Genomic DNA, 21,568 nt, shown 5'->3' on the forward strand with positions numbered 1-21,568 from the left:
TAAAGTGGTCCTCTCATTTCCTCCATAACTTTGAGGTTAAGATCAATTTTTAATCAAAGGCACTATAAGGAAACAGAGCTAGTAACACTTACCAAAGCAGCTCAGATTACTCTGGGTACACAATGTTCTTTCAAAGTTTGGACACTGCTACAGTTTCTCAAACACACATTAAGTTGATAAAGTTTAATCATTAGGTAAACCTGATTATTACAGATGTGAATTATTATTAGAGGGACTATTTATAGTTGGCTTTCACTACTTTCTAGACTATATCCAATGGTCAGTATTGCAACATGCTGCCCTTTGACACTTAATGAAATCCTTTTGAATAATTTGATATAAAAAAAAAATCTGCAGTATTTATAAAAATGTACAGAAATTTATTGATTGGAAATAATAAAAAGTATGACCACCATCCAATTCTTTGTTCAATTAAAAAAAAAAAAAAAAAGGTACACAAACAGTCTTAATTTGGACTTGACAGAACAACAGCAATAAAGCAAAGAATTTAAAACAAATGCAGTCTGAAACCAAATAAATACATCAATGTCCACTACTGGTCATTGTAGGAATCAGTGTGTTAATGTTTTCTGAAGAGTAACAAGTCACAATTAAGACATTAAAAGTATACAGAGGCCGTGTAATGTTGGCATGGTGTTTAGCACGTGTCGGCTCACATCTCTCCACACTGTGCAATGATGATGGGGAGTTTAGGCTTGTTGTTGGGCCCTGTTGGGACATTCTGTAGGAAGAAAGTGACACATGTTTAGAACAAAAATGCCACCCTAAAGCTGTAATCTAAGCACTACATCCAACTACGGTGATTTATATGGACTTGTACGAGTTACAGGTTTAATTATTTGTTACATAAACATTACGTTATAAACTATTAAACTGTAGGTGTTAGTATTAGGCTGGATACCTGCTTTAAAAAAAGGTCTTGAAGCCTTAAACATCACAGATGTAAAGTGATGAGTGTTTACAAAAGTCAACATTTTATTGAGTTGTGTTCGTTTATTTCCCAAAAAAGGCATTTCAAAATTAATTTTATGTAAGAATTTATTCATTTTACTATTATTATTTGAGCATTTTGGCTCTATTAGATAGCACAACAGAAAGAAGACAGAAACGGGCAGAAAGAGAGCGGAAGAAGAGATGGGGCCTTGTGAGAATTTCTTAAATTTAAATGGTAATGCTACATTTTAGCTTAATTTTTTTTCATGGCTATTCTTCCCCTTTGAAATGTTTTAGCTTAGTGTACAATGTCTCTGTCAATTTACTCCTACCAAAAGAACCACAAATACAAATCTGTCCGTTTAAACAAATATGGTAGATTTATAGGGAAGATAAGTTCTTACCTCAATTTTTCTCATGACCAGCAAGCCATCAACCAGTTTTCCTGTAATAATTACAAGTAAGACAATTCAACTCTGACACAGACAATACAGTAAAAAAATGCAATACTGTTGATTTACTCACCAAACACAACATGTTTCCCATCTAGCCAGTCACATTTAGTGCAGGTAATGAAAAACTGACATCCATTTGTTCCTGGACCACTGTTTGCCTGTAATATGATACGATATTAAAACAGACACATTTTGGTTAGGGTGATTTACCTGAAGTGTATCCGTGGAGATTAAGCCATCCAGTAGGAGTTTAACCCAATCAACTGGTAACATTTTCAATCACTATACTGCAAGATAAAATGTAAGTAGATTTATCAAAACACGTACCATTGAAAGAAGACCGGCAGCAGAATGCTTTATTCTGAAGTTTTCATCTGCAAATGGACCTCTATAGATGCTGCAGATACCTGTTCCATCACCCTGCACAAAAGATTAATAGTACATACAGTAGTAAGTAGGGGCTTATACAGAAAGCAATAGATTAGGAAACTTTAAATGTGTTGTAATATGCTGCATAACCACCAGAGGGGGAAACACCAATGTGGTATAAATCTGCTCAGTTCAAATCAATAGTTACCATGGCAAGATTTAATCAACAAATTCTCAAATTCACAAAGCGTTTGTGCAAATCTTCCATACACAGTCAAAAGACAACCATTAAACTACGGATATTTGTGTTGTCAATCCAGTCTTCCATGTACTTACATTTACAAAGTCTCCTCCCTGTATCATGAAGTCTTTGATCACCCTGCCAATGACCAATGGAAAAAGAAAATATCAATTCTGCTAAAGAAAACCTCACAAAAGTTAACAAATATATGAAAAGTATTACAGTCTAACTGTAATAGACAGCAGATTACAAATGTATGCTCTTTTCCATTTTCTGTTAGTCGGTGTACACAATCGCCACAGTAAAATGACTTAAGTTGCATGTCATTGCAAAATGCGAAGAGGCAGTGTAGCATTGCAAAAGTTTTCTAAAGGACACCGTGAATCACATAACAGATGTGCAAGTCTTGTCATCGTAGACCCTTTGTTAACACGGTACATTTCTTCTGTAACTATAGCGCAGAATATCATCTCAGCTTTGCTGCTGTAAACATTTCATAAGTCAAACACCAGAGTTTAATGTAAGCTACAGAAGTCAAGCTGCCATGTGAGTACCTGTGGAATGTGCAACCTTTGTAGCCAATAGGAACGCCATCTTTCCTAAAAAGACAGGAGTCAGTGAGAAAAGAAAATGAAGTAAGCAGTAAAATACTTTAATGTACAAACTGTGTCAACTGTCTCCTTGAAACGAAGTAGATTTGTCTATGTTTGTGATTCAGATTTTTACAGTAAATGGGCCAGCATGAAATATAGTACATCTGGAAAGTATTCACAGCACTTTCTCTTGTTCCACATTTTCTTATGATACAGCCCTATTTCAAATATTATTCTTGGAAATTCATTTAAAAAACAAAAAACAAAAGAAAAGTATTCACAGCCTTTGTCATAACACTCAAAACTGTTATGGCAAACCGGGAGACTAATCAGGTTTGAAGGAAAGACGAATGCAGCATTGTACAGAGTCATCCTTGATGATAACCTGTTTCAACAGAACAACAACCCAAAGTACAAAGCTAACATATCTCAACCCCTCATTAGGCTAGCTATCTTAACTGTCCATAGACAGGAGTGATTTCCTAACTTTTCCTCACCGGCCGCTAGCTACCTTATGGTTGTCTGTCCCGAACCTGAGACTTCATCACTGATCGAGCATCATACCACTTGCTTTTCAGTAAGGCGGGGTTTTTTTTGTACAGTTTAGCACACCAGCTAACTGATTGCCCTTGTTGTAAACATCCCAGCAATCAAAGATATACACTTTTTTCCCCTCACACCAGAGGAAGCAGAGAAACTGGGGCTCTACTCTTCGTTTGTGGCAACAAATTTTCAATTACGGACACACACACCAGGTCTCAGACCACCAGATCACATTATGAAGGGAAGAAATTGCCCCAGGCCACCAGGGCGCAAAGCAGTTACTCATGTAACATGGGGCTTCTTCCCTGGATTTTGAGGGCACAGAGAAGCATGGCTTACTTTCACTTCCTATGATAAGTCGCAGCCCACCTCCATCCACGGCTGGCTACGGGCTCCTCCAGGAGCTCCAGATTTTCATTGTGAATGAAAGGGCCTACAAACTGGCAACTTTAGCGGTAAGAGCACTGAAAATTACCTCCATGTTAGCTGCTTACCAAGCAGAGGTCTATGTAAGGCCAATGCGACTAGGACTGACTCTAATGTGTGGGAAGAGATCACTTTGATCACAGACATTTGTCTTTGCATACAACGCTGCACAATCCAAGCCACATTTCAGGACTGTTCTGGGTTCCATAAGGCATAGATGTGAGCCGGGGAAGCAGGAGGATGAGGTCTCAATCTCAATCTTCCCAGAAAACTGAGCCGACACCACCTCCGACCCCATGACAGACGTTTGCTCAGTCGGTCACCCAGCTTTCCACTCAGTTGAAGATCCCAAAACAAGGGCTGGTAAGCCACAACTCAGACAGCAGTTCCACCGGGACAACCCGCGTAGCAGGTAAGTGAGCAGCTCAGGAAAAAGAGGAGTGTGGCCTGACATTCCCCTGCCATTTTATCAAAGAGTACTCCAAGTTACTGCCTGTCTTCTGGCCTCGTGCACTCAGTTTGCTCTAGGGTGTAACTGAAGCCCAATCTGGCCTATGGGGAGTCTGGAATCTCCGTTTTCCATAATGGGACATCAAAACAAATGCTAGGAATGAGAACTTTAGGCTACTTGTGTAACCCCAGTTCTCAAAGTAACATGAGTAAGATGTCTCAATAGACAAGCCCTTCTTGCTAAGGAAAGGCAAGAAGAGGTGCTTATCCTGAATAACAGCTACGTAAGCATAAGATACTAAAGGGTAGGTGGTTCTGCCCAACGTGGGTGTTACAATTAGGGCTGGGCGATATGGCCTAAAATCCATATCACGGTATAATTTGAAGCACGTGCGGTAACGATATATATCGCGATATATTATTTTCTTCTGTACAACGTATTTTCCACACTATAAGGCACACTTAAATCCTTTAATTTTCTCAAAAATCGAGAGTGTGCCTTATGTATGAATTCTGGTTGTGCTTACTGACCTCGAACCGATTTGGGCGTGCAGAAATCTGTTAAAAAATGTTTTAGTACAACTTTGGTAAGCTGCACTGCTTGATGGATTGTCAGAGCATTACGGCTGCCGTAGTGAGGCGCTTCGCGGAGTAATCTTGGTACAAAACTCCGTTGCCTTCAGGTCCCAAAGTCAAACGAACACAGAGTTAAAAACGGTCTAAATTCTTTCATCTTTATTAAAATCATCAGCATTGCTGCTTTACCAGGTGTAACAATTAAGTTTAACATCCAGGCATGCATGAAAACAGAATTTATTAAATTTAACGGAGTTAGAATTTAACAGGAAGTTAGCTCACTAGTTTCCACCTAAACATTTCATACCATGTTCTGACAGAAATTTTTGAAACTAATTAAAACGTACAGCTCTGCTACCACTTCCAACATAAATGAAGACAGAAAACTAAACAGCAGTGGCGTTTGCAGGGTTACTGAAGTTGGACTACCTGGTATATAATGTTGTGCTACGTGATTGCTAGTGACACAGCTATGTTAGCATAACATTAGCACAGTGAAGCTGGAGGATGAACACCAAACGTTTTTTCCACACGATAAAAGTTAACGTGAGGGATTCTGGTGGTTAGGGACAAATGCAATTGCATAGCAGGATACTATACACGGGCCAAACTTCAGTCAGGAGAACAACTGAGATTTTTCATCCACAATACAAGGTTATTAATATACTGCAACAACATGGGAATAGAGCAGCTGCGAGAGAATTCAACATTAAGGAATTAATGTTACAGAAGTGGAGGAAGCGCAGTTTTTGGCTTTCCCCATATTTCAAAAGTGCTTCATCACTTTGCTATGACTGTCGCCCAGCATAATTTGCAGATGATAATGGTTGTAGCCGCTGCCATGCTTTCGACCAAAACAGGTGCAGCTTGATGACATCATCAACATGCGCTATCGCGGTAGAGCGGTACAGTCAAAATCTCTATCGTTGGCCAAATTTATATCATTTCTATCGTATATCGTTTCTATCGCCCACCCCTAGTTACAATCACCAGCCAATCAAGATTAGTGGAATGAGATAAATGCTCATCTCAGGGAGGCACATCCCATTGTGAGACATCTCACCCATGCTATTCTGGGAACTGGGGTTATGCAAGTAACCCAAAGTTTTCTGCAGCAGGAAACACTGCATCAAAGCACAGGACACACCTCAGTTCTGATAATGTTGATATGCCCTTTTTTCTTCCCTTCAGTCCCTTCAAATGCAAACCAATGAGCACCCCAAAAAGTTAATTCTGTTCATCTGGATGTAGCAATGTCAGTGGGAAAAGCGTTTCTCAATTTGCATATGCAGAATGCAATGCATAATCTAGGAAGAATACTACAAATAAATTAAGTTATAAATAATACAAAATAAATAATTCATATGATGAAGCCATGTCTTTGCATGCCTCAGCATATGTCTGAATGCATGACTTACAGGATTGTACTAAATACACAAGCGAACAAATCCCTTAACTTGAGCCTCACAGAAAGAAAGGGAGAAATAAGAGTCACAATTTAACATGCTCAAAAACATCATGTTCTGTCAAAAATAAATACATAAAGACATAAATATCATCTACAAAGACATAAGAGGCTTCCTGGATATGGCAGGACTGTGCTGCACCAGTGCTCACACTGAATCACATGCCTTTCTAGTGATTGCACGTTGCACATTGCTGCCCCCTCATGGTGAAAGTTTAAATTCACAGAGGGGAAGTTCTAAAAGTACTTTGAGGCAACTGGCTGCCAAACATTGTTAACAAATTGCATAATTATTAACTTTTAATTTGAAAAATAAAATAAAAACTGTTATCAAGAAACTGACCTCATAGCCCATTGTTCATTCAGTGGGCTAGTTTCAGTCATTGCGCAAAGGTACTGTTTATATGGTTGGGGAAACCTGCAGTCAGCTTAGACTGAAGAAGTCACTTGAATGAGTGACGAAACATTTCTCCCACTGAAAAAGTTACGTCTAGATGAACAGAATCAGCTTTTTGGGATTTACTTAAACGGATGATTGAGCATGCATCAGGGCAAACGAATGAGCGGTTCAGTTCGCAAAACTTTTGCTTTTCTCTTAAGCATATTATGCTCATTATTAAGACAAAAGTATTTCTTATGTGATTACTTGATAATTGATGGAGTACTCAATCATTAAAATAATCAATAACTGCGGCCCTGCTAATAAGTGCTTTCAAGAAGAGCATGCAAATGTTATGTCAATAACTGTTCAGATTGGTGATGTGGTATTTGCAAATATGCATCCACCACACATTGCCTTACCTGAACTCTCCAGTACAGAACTGCCTGTAAGAGATTATGAAACTGTTAAAGTTTGATTTCTGTTAACACATACTGTATATCAAACAACAACAACAACAACATAGAAGATTATATCATATAAGGCTGTGAGCAGTCTGTGATTGTGTGACTTGTTCTCTACCGGAAGTTCTCAGCTGTCTTTGGAACCACATCAGCAAACAGCTCAAACTTCATCCGTCCAACATCCTGTCAAACAGTAAAGCAAAGTTAACAATAATTGATCAACAGAATTATCAAAGTTCTCGCAAACATTTTTTAGAAAACAAAAACAAGACAATAAGTTTGATGGGGTGGTCCCAATTGTCATGAAAACACAACAAAATGTCAGTGCTTGGGAGGAAGAGAAGAGCAGACACATGGACAAATTGCAACTTTTATACTGTATATTTTAGTCAACTGAATCAAGTTTATAATTAGTCTACTGAAATCTTATGACATTTAGGCAACAAAAACTAGACAAAAACAAAGAATTTAGATGTTTAATTTAATGAATTAAACGAAATAATGTTTTAGTCAAAAGGATATACAAAACTACATCTAAATTTCATGTCAAAATCAACACTGCAATAAAGAAAACTACTGGTTAACCAACCAAAGGGTAACCACACAAAAGAATATACCTCATGGAGATTTGACACCAGAACACAGAAACAGGTTATTCTTGTCTAAATGATAATGTAACCTGGACTAGCCAGTTACACTCACCAACACTCTTTCAGAGGGAGCTGCAGTTACACTTTCTACCTTCTACTTCTGGCTTTTAATTTGTGTTGACTTCGCTGAACACTTTACATATTCGGCGAAGTTGAACATAGCTACTGTTGTTTAAACAACACAAGCTCTGCTGTGTCTCAGTTTTGATGTCATGCAGGTGTGACACTAGAAATAATGAGATGCTACAATTTTGATGCAAAACGTCACTGGACTATAAATCATCTTAGCCTTGTATTTACATATATACATGTAAGTGAGTGTGGCCATCTCTCCGCCCAGTTCTCTGATACTGTTGAATTCATGTAAGTGGCCCACTGTTACAACAATGTGTGCAAGTCTGTGTGAGAGAACAGTCTAACATTTGGAGTACAAGGAGCGGTTTGTCCTCATGACATCACTGCACAACTCGTCCTCCACTCCATGTGGACAAACCACAGTGGCCTCTGGATGTCCTGTGCTTGCCAGATAAAAAGAGATAAAACAGTATGCTTAAGGTTTCCAGACAAAGAAATGAAATCAGAAATTGTGTTGATAAAGAACAAACAAGCACAGCACATTTTATCTGGTAAGGGTTTTCCCTTGTTGGAGTCTGGTTTCCCCTGACGTTTTGAACCCAACAATAGGTAAGACAGCTTTTAACTTTTTTTCTTAACAGTGGACTACTTTTGTTGTCATCCTATTACTAGGGTATCAACTTTCCAAGATTATTTCCATTTCAAGGGATTTATGCTACTTGGAAAAACCAGGTCTCAAGTGCACCGACTTAGACATAAGGCCAAGGCTTTAACTAACAACCAATGTTGAAATTTTCTAATCCACAGCAAGCAAATTCACCACACCTATATTAACTGATCAGGAGGAGTAAAAGAAAATAATAACAATACAAAAACTGAGAAAAAACCACACAGCAAACTAATCAAGCCAAACCCGAGGCTACAGTGTTGACATAGTCCACATATCAACTTTGCAACAGGAATAATCACCAGTCTATTGTGGTCAAAGACAGATAAGTTGACATTTCTGTGAACCGGCCATTAACTGGATCTTGATTCCCAAGAAACGAGTGTAACTTGATATACATGAGGTGTAGGCAAACAAAATAATTTAAAGGGAGCAGTTTCAAACACACATTGTGAGCATTCACTGGTTGTCGTGGCTGCAGGACATGCAAATTGATGCACCAGGAAGTCGTCACTTCCATGATACATGTGGGAGGGAAAACAAGCCGGAGTTCTTAGAAAAAAAAAAATAGAAGGCGTGCCTCATCAGGTGTGTGCATCAACAATGGGGAAGCAGGATCATGAAGAGTTGCCTACCTGCTCATAACAGTCAGGTCAGAAGCAGGACTTACATTACTGAACAAGAGTTATCCACCTCTGCTGAAGCTTACGGGACTAATACAACACAGCATAGAAAGGTAAATTCAGAGCCATTTATTATTTCGTTCTCATGACAAACACAGGATTCTTCAACGGCAGAACATGATTTAAATCTAAAGGAACATAATGTTTATGTGTGTGCTGTATTCTGCAGAAGTGATTCTGCGGTGGCAAACTGATTGGTCAGTTTGAATACAACACTTTAGCATGTCTAAAAATTACAATAAAAGGAGTTTACCGTACCAAAATAACAACTGATGCTTATTTTCATTAGCGATTTCCCACTTTCTTAGGTATGTAGGTACATACAAGATAAGCAAACTGGTCACGTTAATCAATGAGGCCCTTACAATTTTTTCTGGGATGCACATCAAGCGAAACTGAGAATTTTTGCATTTGTTCATTTTTAACACTGCTTGGTATCTCATTTCCTCTTTTAATCTAATATTTTAATATTAATAATTTACCAGTGCATCAAACGGATACACCCCAATTTATTTTCAGGGTGTATGGTTTGTAATCATCTCAGTCTTAGCGACCTGTAAGCAGGGTAACACAGCTTTTAGGCTACGACTACACCACATTTGATAATGATACATATCTATAGTGCTACATGAATGCATTTTGCCAGTCCACTGTGACCCCTTAACTGTTCAGACTTTACAAGTGCGGTGCATACTGTAATTATCAGGAGAACGTTTTCTAAAATGAAATGAAATGTAAACAAGAAAAGACACTTTATAACTTGCAGGAGAAAAATATCTTTATAGTTTAATGAACTTAAGATTCATACAATGTATATGTATTTCCTTTGGTGGAGTCTTAAAGCAGACCTCTAAAATACCCTCTTCATATAATGATCAAAGTTTAGAAATACAACGATAATCTGAATAGGGGCAGGAGCAAAGGTATTCAATAAAATAGATCTGCAACAATTTACTCAGTAACTCAATTATAAAATATCCTGAAGGCAATATTTTTTAATATGTTTTACAATTAATTATTAACATCTACACCAGGAGATCATCTGTAGCAGGAAAGATTGCAGCTACTTATTATTCTATCTATTATTCCTTCAATTAACCCTTTCATGCATAGTGGTCACTACAGTGGACAGCTACTCAAAGGCTGTTTTATTGTGTTTGTGTCAGTGTTGATGGTATACTTGCACATAAACCACTACATTGGACACTGATGTGTCACTCCATACCTTGCCACTCACTGGTTGTTTAATATTACTATAGATGCATGGCATGTTTCATTGTAATTATCGTTATTTAACCCTGTCATGCATGAATTATGACAACCTAAATCAGGATTTTTTTCTCAAGTATTTTTATTCATCTTTTCAAACTTGGTAAACTTGGTGTGTGTCTGTGTTTCTGTGCATGTGTGCACATTAACCTATGTTTCAGCGATCTAATGAATTTGCATGACTGCAATGAAGATAAACAAGTTTATCGACATTCTCAGAACTGAGGCGTGCCCTGTGCTTCAATGCAACTCTTCCTCCTGTACAAAACTGAAGTTTCGATGCTATAGATGTTAATAATTAACAATAATATTTCAGTGTCCAACCTAGCAGCACTGGGTCAGTGGCTCAGTGTGTTACATATTTATATTAGTATAATCCAGAAAATTAATCCTACTAAAACCGTGAAATAAATATGATCCAACTCCACGCCCTTTAGACTCACACTGGTTGTTGCAGGTATTGCTGCCATATCAAGTAGAACAGCTGCCAAAAGCCTTCAGCAAGCTTCCTGGTTTAAAGATTATATCAAACTAACTTTACAGTTCATCTCCATATTTTATTTTATGTTCTGTAGCTCTACTGTAGATTTTAACTGAAGAAAGCAGCGGACGGGAGTGGCGAAGTTCGCTTTTATTCATGTTGAAACTTGTTTATCGGGTGGTTTCAGAAAAGAGTCCCACCAGCTTTTTCCTAGTAAAGGTGTAATGGTGATTACAGGAACAAGCCCTGCTGTTTTGCAAGGCAGAAAAATGTTTTCCTTCATTCCACGTGAGCTCACCGCCTCGCTAACGACCGCAACTCTTTGCGTTAAACTATGACAGCATTGTCATCATTTCTGCTGTTGTGCTATCTAGGGGCAGCATAGGCTTAAGACAGTAGGCTTGCTGGTTAGTAAAAGGCAGACGTCACAGCCCCCCCTGCCAAATACCAAGTGTGTGGTTTAGGTTGTGGTAAATAAGTAAAAATACAATGGCATGAAAAAAAATGTTTTTCCTTTTTTGTTAACTACCATGTTATTTTATTTTTATATTTATCTTTTATGATATTTTCTCCCCATTTCTGTTCCCCCCCCCCCCCCCCCAGAATAATAACAGAAAACTAATAGAAATTAATAAATAAACAGAAACAGAAACAAACAAGAGGAGCATATAGAGGACTTACAGAGCTCACCTTGGTGAGCTCTGTAAGTCCTCTAATCCTCGCTAATGTGTTTGTCACAACTTCGCATTCAGATCGTAATTCTGATTATAAAACCTGCAGACATGGTAGGCTTAACAAAAAACAAACAAAAAAGACATCAAAATGAGATAAATCAAAGTAGTTTTTTTCTCTTGTGAATATTTACGATTGTTCATTAATAAAGGCAAAAGTACTTCTTATCAGATGACTTGATTAATTGATAGAATACTCAATAACTACAATAATCAATAGCTGTAGCCCTAGAACAAAAGCCCTAGAAGAGTCAGAAAATAGGTGGTTTCTCACCTTGCACTCACAGCTAAAAGCTATTTTGTGGGGGGTTTTCTCCCGTATAAGCTTTCATCATGTCTATACAATTTCTGCTGTCTTTCACAGAATTTCCTGGAACATCTGAACACTGCAGTCCAAGTCAAATGCTGCCAGAGTTGCCATCTTTGTTTGACACAAGCCACACTTTCAGAATGCTGGCCATTATACATGAATGGGAGGGCATGTCTGCCAGTCACACAGACAACACTGGAAAGTATGTTTCACTTTTACTTTCCAAAGCAGGCCTGGAAACAGTGATCTTTTATTTATGGTGTCAAAAACGGTACACCATCTTTATGAGTGTGTGCAGCCTGTCCATCATACTAGCTGACTGGGTGATGACCATTTTAATGGCAGCTTTGTGGTTACTGGGTCCTGTCCACTCATTTACACCCTGCCTCATTTTGACTAATGCCTCAGCAACATATGCAGCATTACCACTGCCCATGATATGCCTGAGTTTAATGGACTACCTCTTAAGAGACAAAGCTCTTAGCAACGGCAGAGCCTTCTTAAAAACCCTCAGAAATATACTCCTGACACTTCTCGTGTGGCTGCTAGCTTTTATGTTCTCTTTTAGCCATGCTGATGTTAAACTGATGGATATGAGTTGCGGCAAAAGGTTGAAGAAAGCTCTGGTGTGTGAAGTGGAGGAGTCAAAACTGGTGATCAACTTCATTGCTGGGATTTTCACTGCAATCCTTTTAGCACTGCTACCATTTTGCTCACATATTCCCCAGTGGGTACGAGATGCTGACAAGTTCTGTGAAGCAGAGGAAGAACAAGAGAAGGTGGGGAACAACTTGCTACTCACTTCAACCCTCTGCCCAGAGACAAAAGGTGATGAAAAGAGTTACCTGACACACACGCACGCACGCACACACACACACCATCGACCGCCTCTCTGGATCAGTCTAATACTGGGCTTTGCCACATTCTGGATGCCTTTTCTTGCTGTGTCTCTGGCCTGTTTGGTTTTTGGCCTTGGAGTACCTGCATACATCTCTGTTAACCTGTTGTGGCTGGAATGCACCAACAGTTTACTGCTGGGTGTGCTATTCTGGGTAAAGAGCAAGACTCTAGGGCCACACACCAATTTACCAGAAAATCTGTGCTCATGGCACATTTACTGGCATATAAGCACAGAAATGCAACCCAAGCTGATGGTTCCTGAGCTCAACCCATCAAAAGAGAAGAGAAATACTTACAATGTGTAAGAAAAAACCTGAAAATAACAGACATCACAAGCCTAGATGGAAAGTCAAACTCATTGTACAATGTGGGCCACATACAGCAGACTTTGATGCTAAGTACATCGAATCCCTATGCATGAGACAAGTTTTTCTATATGATAAAGAAATATTGCTGTAGTAAATAAAATAAATCTGTCAACACAGCTGGACTTAACGTGTAAGAAATGTATAACATTACAGAAAGGGTTTTGGCAGCTCATTGGTCAGACTGTCCTGTAATTATAAACAGAGTTTATGTTAATTCAAAGAAAGTGTAATTTTTACCCCCATCTAGGTTTTTGATAATGTTTGTGTGTGTAAGCATCATTCTGTCTTTAAACACACTGGCTGAAAAAGCTTTGAATAACAAACTTTGTGTGGGTCTAGAACGAGGTCCTATTAACAATCTATTCAAATCTGACTTATATCCACCAAGCTATTCAAGGTCAGCTTAATGTTTTATTGGTCAAAAATTGCCAAACAGACTTATAACTTAGAAACTATGACTGTTAAAGTCGTGATGTGTATTGCAAACATATACAAACAACAAAAAAGGTTAAAACTAACTTACATTTGACCTCTGACATCATCTTTAAGGTAAATAGATTCATCTGAAGGTCAAAGTGCTAAAGGCCGTTTTAAAATATCTTACAGCCACTGTTTGCATTGCCAGCATAAGCGATATCGGTTACCATAAGTTTATATTATATTTGCTATACTATGTTTTAAAGCAAGTACTTTACAAATTTAAAAAAAAAAAAAGAATAAAAAAATAAATAATAATATATTACACAAAATACAATACTATTCTAATAAAAGTAAATACTGAGTGTGAGCTGCCTTGGTGACGGTTTCCACGCTGAGTGCTTCTTGGTTTATTGGGGTTTTTTTGGTTTTTGTATTTGGATTGTTTCTTTTTCATTTTATGTAACCGTGGCCCCTTCGTAATAGTTGTTGTAATTGTAATTTTTTTCTCTTCTTTATCTATTAGTAAATTGGTGTAGTATGAATGGCAATTCACCCCTGGTCTACACTACAAGAAACGTGATGTGATGAGCCACTAAGAAAGTTTCACCTGTATCAATGCTGTAGTAAATGTCTACTCTACTCTAAGTTATACACCTGATGCTATGACTGAATGATTGATTCAAATTTATTCCTTCTTCTGTTAGAATCAGGTGGCATCATAAAATTTTATTTTACAATACCTTCTTTTTCCTCTTACCACTCCTACTGCTTGACTGTTTTGTACAAATCAAAAAGGTACAAAGTTTCTTCTGGATGTTCATGAACATCATTAAATATGATCAGCAGCTACAATGGATGTAATCTTTTTTTCCATCATATGTTATTTCCAAGTTGGAGAATAAACTTGACTTAAAACTAAGCTTTTAATCCGACACTGACGCCATCTGCTGACGAAGCTGAGATAACACAACTGAACGCACTGCAACACCAACACTGACATTTTGTAATTGGCTGTAACTAAAATATATCTTTTCTTTACTTAACCATATCATAATAATAAGGCTGTTTATTATGAGTAAAGGGGTCTCATGAAGACTTTTTTCTTTTGTTGTAATTATTTTAGATGACAGATGTGTCCTGAAAACTACAATATGCTGGTACACGTAGTTCAAACTTCATAGCACCACCATTCTATGTAAAAACAGTCGCTACTAGCACTACTGACATTCTCCTTTCTTAGGCTAACATATTTTTTTCCTCAAAGTCTTAAGCAAACCTAAATATGGAACAATCTTCAACTAGAAAATTCAAGAAAATGAATTTTTAAAAAAAGAGGACTTAACAAACATGTTAACATAATATGGTACTTAGAGTCTGTATATTATTTTAATGCTTACAAAGGTAAGTTATGATAATAGGGGTTCATTTTTAATGTTAAAGGGAACTTCTGTCACTTTCATTAAAAAAGAAAAAAAAATATGACTAATCAATGCGAGAGTCTGAGACAATAAACCATCATTAACCAAAATTAAAAATTAAAGATAAACAGAAAATAATTCTTGGTCTCTCTGTTTTAAATAGCTTTTGTCTTTTTATCTTTTCTCTAATTTCTTTTTACATTGTTCCTGCTTCATTATGCAACTGGGGGCGGTGTCTTTAAAGGAGCTCATGGGATCAAATTTCCACCTATTAGTTATTAAGGGGCAGGCTCATAAAGCACCACAGAAAAAAGCTAAAAATAATATTGACTTTCAGGACTATTTACTTCTTTTTAAAACTCTAAAAATATATTAAATAAATCTGTCTAAAAATACATTAATGCATAATGTAAGCTTGAATGGCAATGCCAATAACACTTGATGCAGAAAGAAGTAAAATACATATTAATTTATAAATACTTGTATTTCAATACACACACACACACACACACACGCATACATATATAAACTTTGCACAAACAATATTTGTGATTGGTCAATTACTTCTTTGTTGTAATGATGTTTTTTGGCACTAAATCTTAAACTGTCAGAAATCCTGTTTATTTGCCCTTAAATGGTGCCACATCTATAAGGAAAATGCTTTTGTGGGTTGAGCAGCAGGTAGAGTATGTCTTCTTTTTCAATGCCAAACAGCTTATTCTGCTATTGATTCTAGTTTTGATTCTCAGGTAAAGGAGGTGCTGGCACTCAGGTGCCATGGGCAAATGATTAGAAGCACCCATAAGCAAGAACAGTGATCAGATGTTGTCTTTTCCAGGCATGCTGTGTTTGACTGCTCTAGATATGGCAACTTCAAGATGGCGTTCTGCAAAACAAGCAATACTTGGAGTGAGCCCTAGCCCCCTACCATCTCCAAGTTGAAGGCCAAGATCCGTATAACGGGGGATGACAGAGACGGTGGCGAAGTGTGCATCTGAGGGCAACAAGACCACATGAAGACCATTTCCTTACCGGTCACCATAGCATAACAGTATGTGACCACCATGAGGTGGAGGTGCCAGGTTGGTGTGGCTGTGTATGGGTCTTCCACATGATACTGAGGCTGCTGTTTGTTCAATGAATAAATTGTTAAATTGCCAGGATGTATTGATTCTTCAGATTTTAATCATCCAATCTGATAAATGACACTAAATAAAAGTGAAACGCAAATAAGATATTTGGCATTGGAAAAGATTTTAATGGGCACAACCCACATACACAATTCTCCTTCTCAAATCACAAATGTGGTACCATTTAAGTGAAAATAAATAGGCCAAGAAGCATTGTTACAGGATAATCCCCAAGTTTATATACACACCAAGTCTATATAAGTGTGCGTGTGAGAGACAAAGTTTTCAAAAAGTCATTTTTCCAAATTCAGCCTTTTCCACGGTGTCAATAGATGAATAACAGTCACATAACAAATTTATCGTACCATACTGATATGCATTTAGTTGCGAGGGTTATTCTTTTGAACAACATCGGGATATCTTCGATTTAAAGTCAACGTGCTTTCTCTGTCCGCGTCAACATTAGTTCAACAAACTCACCCGTATATAATGAAAAGGATTATAAAGGTTTTGCCAGCCTTATTGTATATAACGTACATCAGGTGTGTATGTTTTACAACAAGCTCGTTTAACAGGGTTTAACCAGACTATGAACTTTATTGTTGCCACTGATGTGACGCGGTAACGTTGCCCGGTTAGCTTCAAAGTGTCTTTATGATGCTACTCACCTGCCCTCCAATGGTAATGTCGAAGAACACAACCGGGTTGTTGGGGTTTGAGGCTTGAATCGACATTGTCGTGATTTACCCGCTTTCTGAGACAACAAAATGCAACGTTTGGCTATTTACACAGCAATCATTTGAACCACGATCGGCGCTGTCGGAACTACGGCGTCTCGCGAGAGACGTGCTACAGATCCCTTCTGCGGACAAAAGACTTTCGTCACCAAAAGCGCGATTGTACGGAAATAAGTGATCATGGCGACGTGCCTACTGATAGCAGCGTAACAAATGAACAGTTAAAAAAAAAAAAAGAAAAAAAAAAAGGCTGAATTTGTCTTTACTTCTACCTAAAAAACTTTCAACGAAATTACTGCATTTAGTACTATTTAGTAGTCATTTCCATATCAAATTCATTAAGTGTGTATCAACTGGTAAGGTAAAGGTGTGGCACTTAGTTTTTTTCTTTTATTAAAATCTATACCATCTATAATCTCAAATCTATGCTTATAAATACAGCAGCAAAAATCTTTCACACGTGAAATTTCCAATTTAGACTAATTATACAATGCAAAATGAAAATGTTGGGGGTGTCATGGGCCGCATCCATAAAGGGAAAAAAAAAAATATATATATATATATGTTCACAAAAGTCCAGGAAAACTGATCATCTTACCTTCACCAAAAAACAAAGCATTGTCTGATGGGTGCAGTAGGTTTCATGTGGATCTAGCAAGGGCTAAGAGGAACTGTGTCGGCCAGGATGTATAGAGATGTAGCTACATGACTGTAGTTCAGACAATATTTTAAGACAGGCTCCCAGTCTGAAGAAGCTTTGGAAGTGGGGAAGTTTCCAAAACGAAAATGATCCCAGACAGACCGACAATTACGGTACCAAAGTTCTTTTAAAGAAGAAAAAGGAGAAAGTTATGACAAAGTATGTCCCTGATCTGAATCCAGCAAAATACATTTGAAGAAATTTGAACTGTAAGGCAGAGGAACAAAAGTCATACAGAAAAGATTAGCTTTACTAATTTTGACACCTTTGTGGGAAAATGTTTCTGTTAAAGGTTTTATTTTCACAATAAAACAACATTTTTACAAATTAACAAATTGCAAAGATTGCGCCACAAAACAAATGACCAAATGCAAATTGACTGCAAAGATTTCTCAAAGTTGTTCTAACTCAAGGTGAGAAAAAAAAAAAAAAAAAAAAAGCAATACAGGTTGTCACAAACTCTGCTGTGCAAGCAGGCAGATAAGTACTAGCAATAGCAAAAAGCTCTAAAGAAATTGTTTTATGTAAAGTAATAAGGTTTCTTCACATTCACACCATATTCTGAGAGGGCAGGAGTCAGGTCCTCCATAGTCAATGTGTACTTCTTATCCTATACACGGGAGGAGGAAGAAAATTATCAGGAGCAAAAATAACTGAAAGCAGATGAAACCTTCCTCTTCTAGCAACACTCACACAGCGCTCTCTAAATATTGTACATCATATTTAAAGTGCCTGTTAAAATTAGACAAGCTTACCTTTGTCTTACTTCTTGAGCTTCCTGAGGCAGTGCCTTTCATTTTGCAGTACTGCAGCGCATCATTGGCAATGTCTGAGATAAACTTCTGAGATGCGAGGGAGATCAGACGAATTCTATGCATGGAAAAAAGAAAATAATTAATGACTTCTTCCCTTAATGGTTTACAGCCCATCTGTATCCTTACTTTGAAAAACACCACACACATAAACCTCAGATTTTCTCTGATCTTGTTCGGAGTGACCTCAAAGCTGACATTAAAGAGTCTTACAAGGTTAGAGATGTTGCATTTTGGTTAAAAGGTTAAAGCCAGTTTGTTTTAAGCAAATCTAATCAGCCAACACCCCCTTTAATATCAGAAAGCACAGTGCTACCTAACTAATACAGTATTAAGATAAGAAATGCTGTATACCATTGGGAAATTCTTTAAATTAAGCAGGAGCATAGAAATATTTGACAATATAGTCATCTATTTGTGACTTCAACATGTTCCCAATGCCAGATTACATTAATTTCCGACTCATTCAGTGGCTTGAACTCGGGTTTTTAATGGTGAACTCATATTATATAAAGGCTTTTAAGTCATAGGTTTGTTAAGTAAATTGGTGGCTATCAATCAAACCTCTGAATGTACCAACTGAGCAGCCTTATGATTTGTGCTGTTTGTTTTATTAGTCACACTCATATCAGGATTATTGTACTCCTCCATGCGTGCACACTGACAGACACAAAGCTGTTCCTAGTATACAATTTCCCAGTCTACTTAAAGGACACATGCACAGGTGGAGCCTTTTTGCTGTATTTAATGTCTAAACTGACAAGTCCATGACATTAGACCAGAATTGAGTGTACTCACATCCTTGGATCAGAAGCCTCAAAGCCAGCCCGGTTGAGGTAGTAACCTGTGACTGCATCAGGAATCTGATGGGGGGGGCATATGCCAATCAAGCACTGATTAAGAAACATTACTGTCAAAAACATGAGAAGATATGATGTAGCAGGGCTAACTGACTTACCGTGGGAGTGTACTCTTCCAGCTGCATGAGGAAATCAGCCAGTGGCGTGGTGGAAACAGCAGGCTTCACATCTCCATTGGTGATGCCACCAGGAACATAGACTCCATTGGAAACAGATGTGTCTGCAGACGGTGTCACCACAGCCGATGAGGACGAAGCTATAAAAAGAGACATCAAGAAGGGTCTATTAAATGCTTGGAAAAAGGGTGGCTTTACCGCTCTGGAAAAGTAGGCAAAAAGAGGCCAACTGGACTTCTTTAAGTTTGTGAAGACGTTTCACGTCTTATCCAAAAGCTTCTTCAGTTCAAATAACGAAGGTGGAGAGTCCCAGATATTTAAGCCCTAGTGCAGAATGTCACCTTTGGAGATAGTTGTTGACCTACTATTAATCATGTGTGACATGACATGAGCCAAGGAGTTAAAAAAGGGAATGAGTCATTAAACCAGAGGTTTCAAGTGAAATTGCAGTGAGACCTTGCCCCTCCCTATCATGACCTATTGAGATTACCTGAGGCAAGGGTTGAAGTGTCTGGAAAGGGATCTCAAGATAGCATTGAAGGTGGCAGCCTGTGTTCAGTGATGTTTGTTGACACTGGGCAAAGATGGCCTATTTTACTCCTCTTTCAAACCATCTGTTTTGTCAGTCCAAAATGTGAACATTTGTATCATCAAAAGAGTGTAGCTGTGCATCTGCACCTAAAGGATAAGTTGCACCTTTTGCCGCTTGGTTATTTGGCCAGTGGCGTTGAGGATTTAGGTAAACTTGATTAAATTATAAACACATGAATAGGGTCAGATTTTGATATCCACCACAAAATACTATTTGGACACAGTTTCATCTTTCAGCATGACAATGACGCCAAACATACTGCTAATGCATTAAAAAATACCTGGAAAGAAAAATATACAATTAAGCACTACCACTCATGGATCGGGATCCCAAAGAACAAACTTCAACTTTACTGAAGAATAGTTGGACCACCTTGACAGACAACATAGCAAAAGGCAGCCAACATCCAAAGAAGCTTTAGATGTCCTTCAAGAAGGCTGGAAAACTATTGCTAAAGACTACTTGGAGAAGTAGTCTCCCATTTTTACATAAAAATCATATCTATCTTAAGGATGGGGCCTAAGGGTCTTTCACCATCTCACAATGCTGTGACTGCACCAATTCCCCAACTCTCACTGAACGGTACCCATGGCCATTAATTAATGATCATGACAATTTCTATATTAGTAATCAGGAAACTGACCTAACAGTTAGTCAGTTGTGTTAGTTTCAGTCTTTATGCAAATGTAATGTTTACAAGGTTGGGGACCCCACAGTCAGCTGAAACTGAAGACGTTACTTGAATGAGTGATAAAACATATCTCAACAGTCAGATAAATAGAATCAAATTTCTGTGACGACTTAAAGAATCTACAAGAAAGCTTGCCTGAGAGAATTCAAGCTCTTTTAAATAATAAAGGTGATCATATCAAATATTCACTTTATTTTCAAGCTTGTGAGAATTGCACAAACTCTGTTTGTGCAGTTATATACTAACATTTTTTCAATACACTGTACCCATTTCCAATCTTCCCTGGCAAAATACAAAGAAATCATGGATGGCTTGAGACTTTTGCAAAGTACTGTACTAACAATCTAAAAATTGCTAGAGTGGTTAAGTTAGTGATACGGACTTAACCTGAAACATGGTAGGTTTTGTAATAAATATGTTTAAATCCTTTTAGTGTAAGACGGCAGCCAGGTTAGTACGCGTTTCTCTCAGTCAGGCTTGGTAATGTTAACAATAGTCAATGTACATCGTAGAAAATTCCGACTTCCAGAGCGAGATTCATCAAATGCTCTCAGAATAATAACAAAGACAATAACAAAGCCACGTTACGTTACCATTACTTGTGACCGACGGGATGCTGCTCACGTTGGTTGTCGTATTATCATTGGCAATGCAATTACTTGCCGTTGACGATGTGGTAGAAGGCACTCCTGTTGTTACAGACTGATTTAAGTTGTCCATGTTCATGTTGGCGTTAGCTAACGAGCTAACCGTGGTTAACTAGCACCGAAATATGCAAAACACCACAAATCCGCGATTTATAGCTGTAAGACAAATATTTTACAAAATTCTGTTTTAGTATAACTCTACCCTTTAATTCAACAAATGAATTACCAAAACTAAAAAAACTATAACTCGTAGCAGAAGTGTTCCTAAGACCTTTGCAGTAAAACGCTGAGCCACTACTGTAAAGTAGATCGCTTCACGTGACCTATAGTCATCCTCTTCTTCTATGTGTTTTATTGCTGACTGCACACCGCCTCCTACGCCCCCTGCCGTAGCGG

At 37.9% G+C, this 21,568-nt stretch overlaps 3 protein-coding genes across 4 annotated transcripts; 1 reads left to right on the plus strand and 2 right to left on the minus strand.

Moving 5' to 3' along the window:
• Positions 1-351: 351 nt before the first annotated feature.
• ppih (peptidylprolyl isomerase H (cyclophilin H)) lies at positions 352-16,864 on the minus strand. Its single transcript, XM_006785458.3, has 9 exons — positions 16,686-16,864; positions 7,034-7,098; positions 6,874-6,897; positions 2,574-2,618; positions 2,115-2,157; positions 1,737-1,829; positions 1,480-1,567; positions 1,359-1,399; positions 352-742 (listed from the first exon to the last, which is right to left on the minus strand). The coding sequence occupies exons 1-9, from the start codon at positions 16,749-16,751 to the stop codon at positions 674-676; spliced, it is 534 nt and encodes a 177-aa protein (XP_006785521.1). The 5' UTR covers positions 16,752-16,864; the 3' UTR covers positions 352-673.
• Positions 8,905-14,330, plus strand: si:dkeyp-100a1.6 (uncharacterized). The gene is made up of 2 exons (XM_006785457.3): positions 8,905-9,043; positions 11,836-14,330. The coding sequence occupies exon 2, from the start codon at positions 11,874-11,876 to the stop codon at positions 12,984-12,986; it is 1,113 nt and encodes a 370-aa protein (XP_006785520.3). The 5' UTR covers positions 8,905-9,043; positions 11,836-11,873; the 3' UTR covers positions 12,987-14,330.
• Positions 16,865-17,730: 866 nt separating the features above from the next.
• taf10 (TAF10 RNA polymerase II, TATA box binding protein (TBP)-associated factor) lies at positions 17,731-21,505 on the minus strand. Of its 2 annotated transcripts, none has more exons than XM_087834142.1 (5): positions 21,125-21,505; positions 19,225-19,382; positions 19,065-19,129; positions 18,210-18,324; positions 17,731-18,064 (listed from the first exon to the last, which is right to left on the minus strand). In XM_087834142.1, exons 1-5 carry the CDS (start codon positions 21,249-21,251, stop codon positions 17,975-17,977), a joined length of 555 nt encoding a protein of 184 aa, XP_087690268.1. In that variant the 5' UTR covers positions 21,252-21,505; the 3' UTR covers positions 17,731-17,974. The 2 variants fall into 2 exon arrangements, with proteins under 2 accessions (XP_087690268.1, XP_006785519.1); XM_006785456.3 differs by having other exon boundaries at positions 21,119-21,505.
• Between the last annotated feature and the right edge of the window lie 63 nt (positions 21,506-21,568).

This window comes from Neolamprologus brichardi, chromosome 20 (assembly GCF_056152115.1).
Source record: "Neolamprologus brichardi isolate AB-2024 chromosome 20, ASM5615211v1, whole genome shotgun sequence".
In the NCBI taxonomy this organism is placed as follows: domain Eukaryota; kingdom Metazoa; phylum Chordata; class Actinopteri; order Cichliformes; family Cichlidae; genus Neolamprologus; species Neolamprologus brichardi.

What these genes read in the sequence shown, in the direction of transcription:
- ppih (XM_006785458.3), bottom strand. Translation starts at nt 16,751, where the DNA reads ATGTCGATTCAAGCCTCAAACCCCAACAACCCGGTTGTGTTCTTCGAC. An exon ending in AAGACAGCTGAGAACTTCCG is followed by an intron (nt 6,898 to 7,033) that starts GTAGAGAACAAG and finishes AATCTCTTACAG; the next exon opens with GCAGTTCTGTACTGGAGAGT. An exon ending in AAAGGTTGCACATTCCACAG is followed by an intron (nt 2,158 to 2,573) that starts GTACTCACATGG and finishes GGTCATTGGCAG; the next exon opens with GGTGATCAAAGACTTCATGA.
- si:dkeyp-100a1.6 (XM_006785457.3), top strand. Translation starts at nt 11,874, where the DNA reads ATGCTGCCAGAGTTGCCATCTTTGTTTGACACAAGCCACACTTTCAGA.
- taf10 (XM_006785456.3), bottom strand. Translation starts at nt 21,251, where the DNA reads ATGAACATGGACAACTTAAATCAGTCTGTAACAACAGGAGTGCCTTCT. An exon ending in TGGAAGAGTACACTCCCACG is followed by an intron (nt 19,130 to 19,224) that starts GTAAGTCAGTTA and finishes CCCCCCCATCAG; the next exon opens with ATTCCTGATGCAGTCACAGG. An exon ending in GCTCAAGAAGTAAGACAAAG is followed by an intron (nt 18,065 to 18,209) that starts GTAAGCTTGTCT and finishes TCCCGTGTATAG; the next exon opens with GATAAGAAGTACACATTGAC.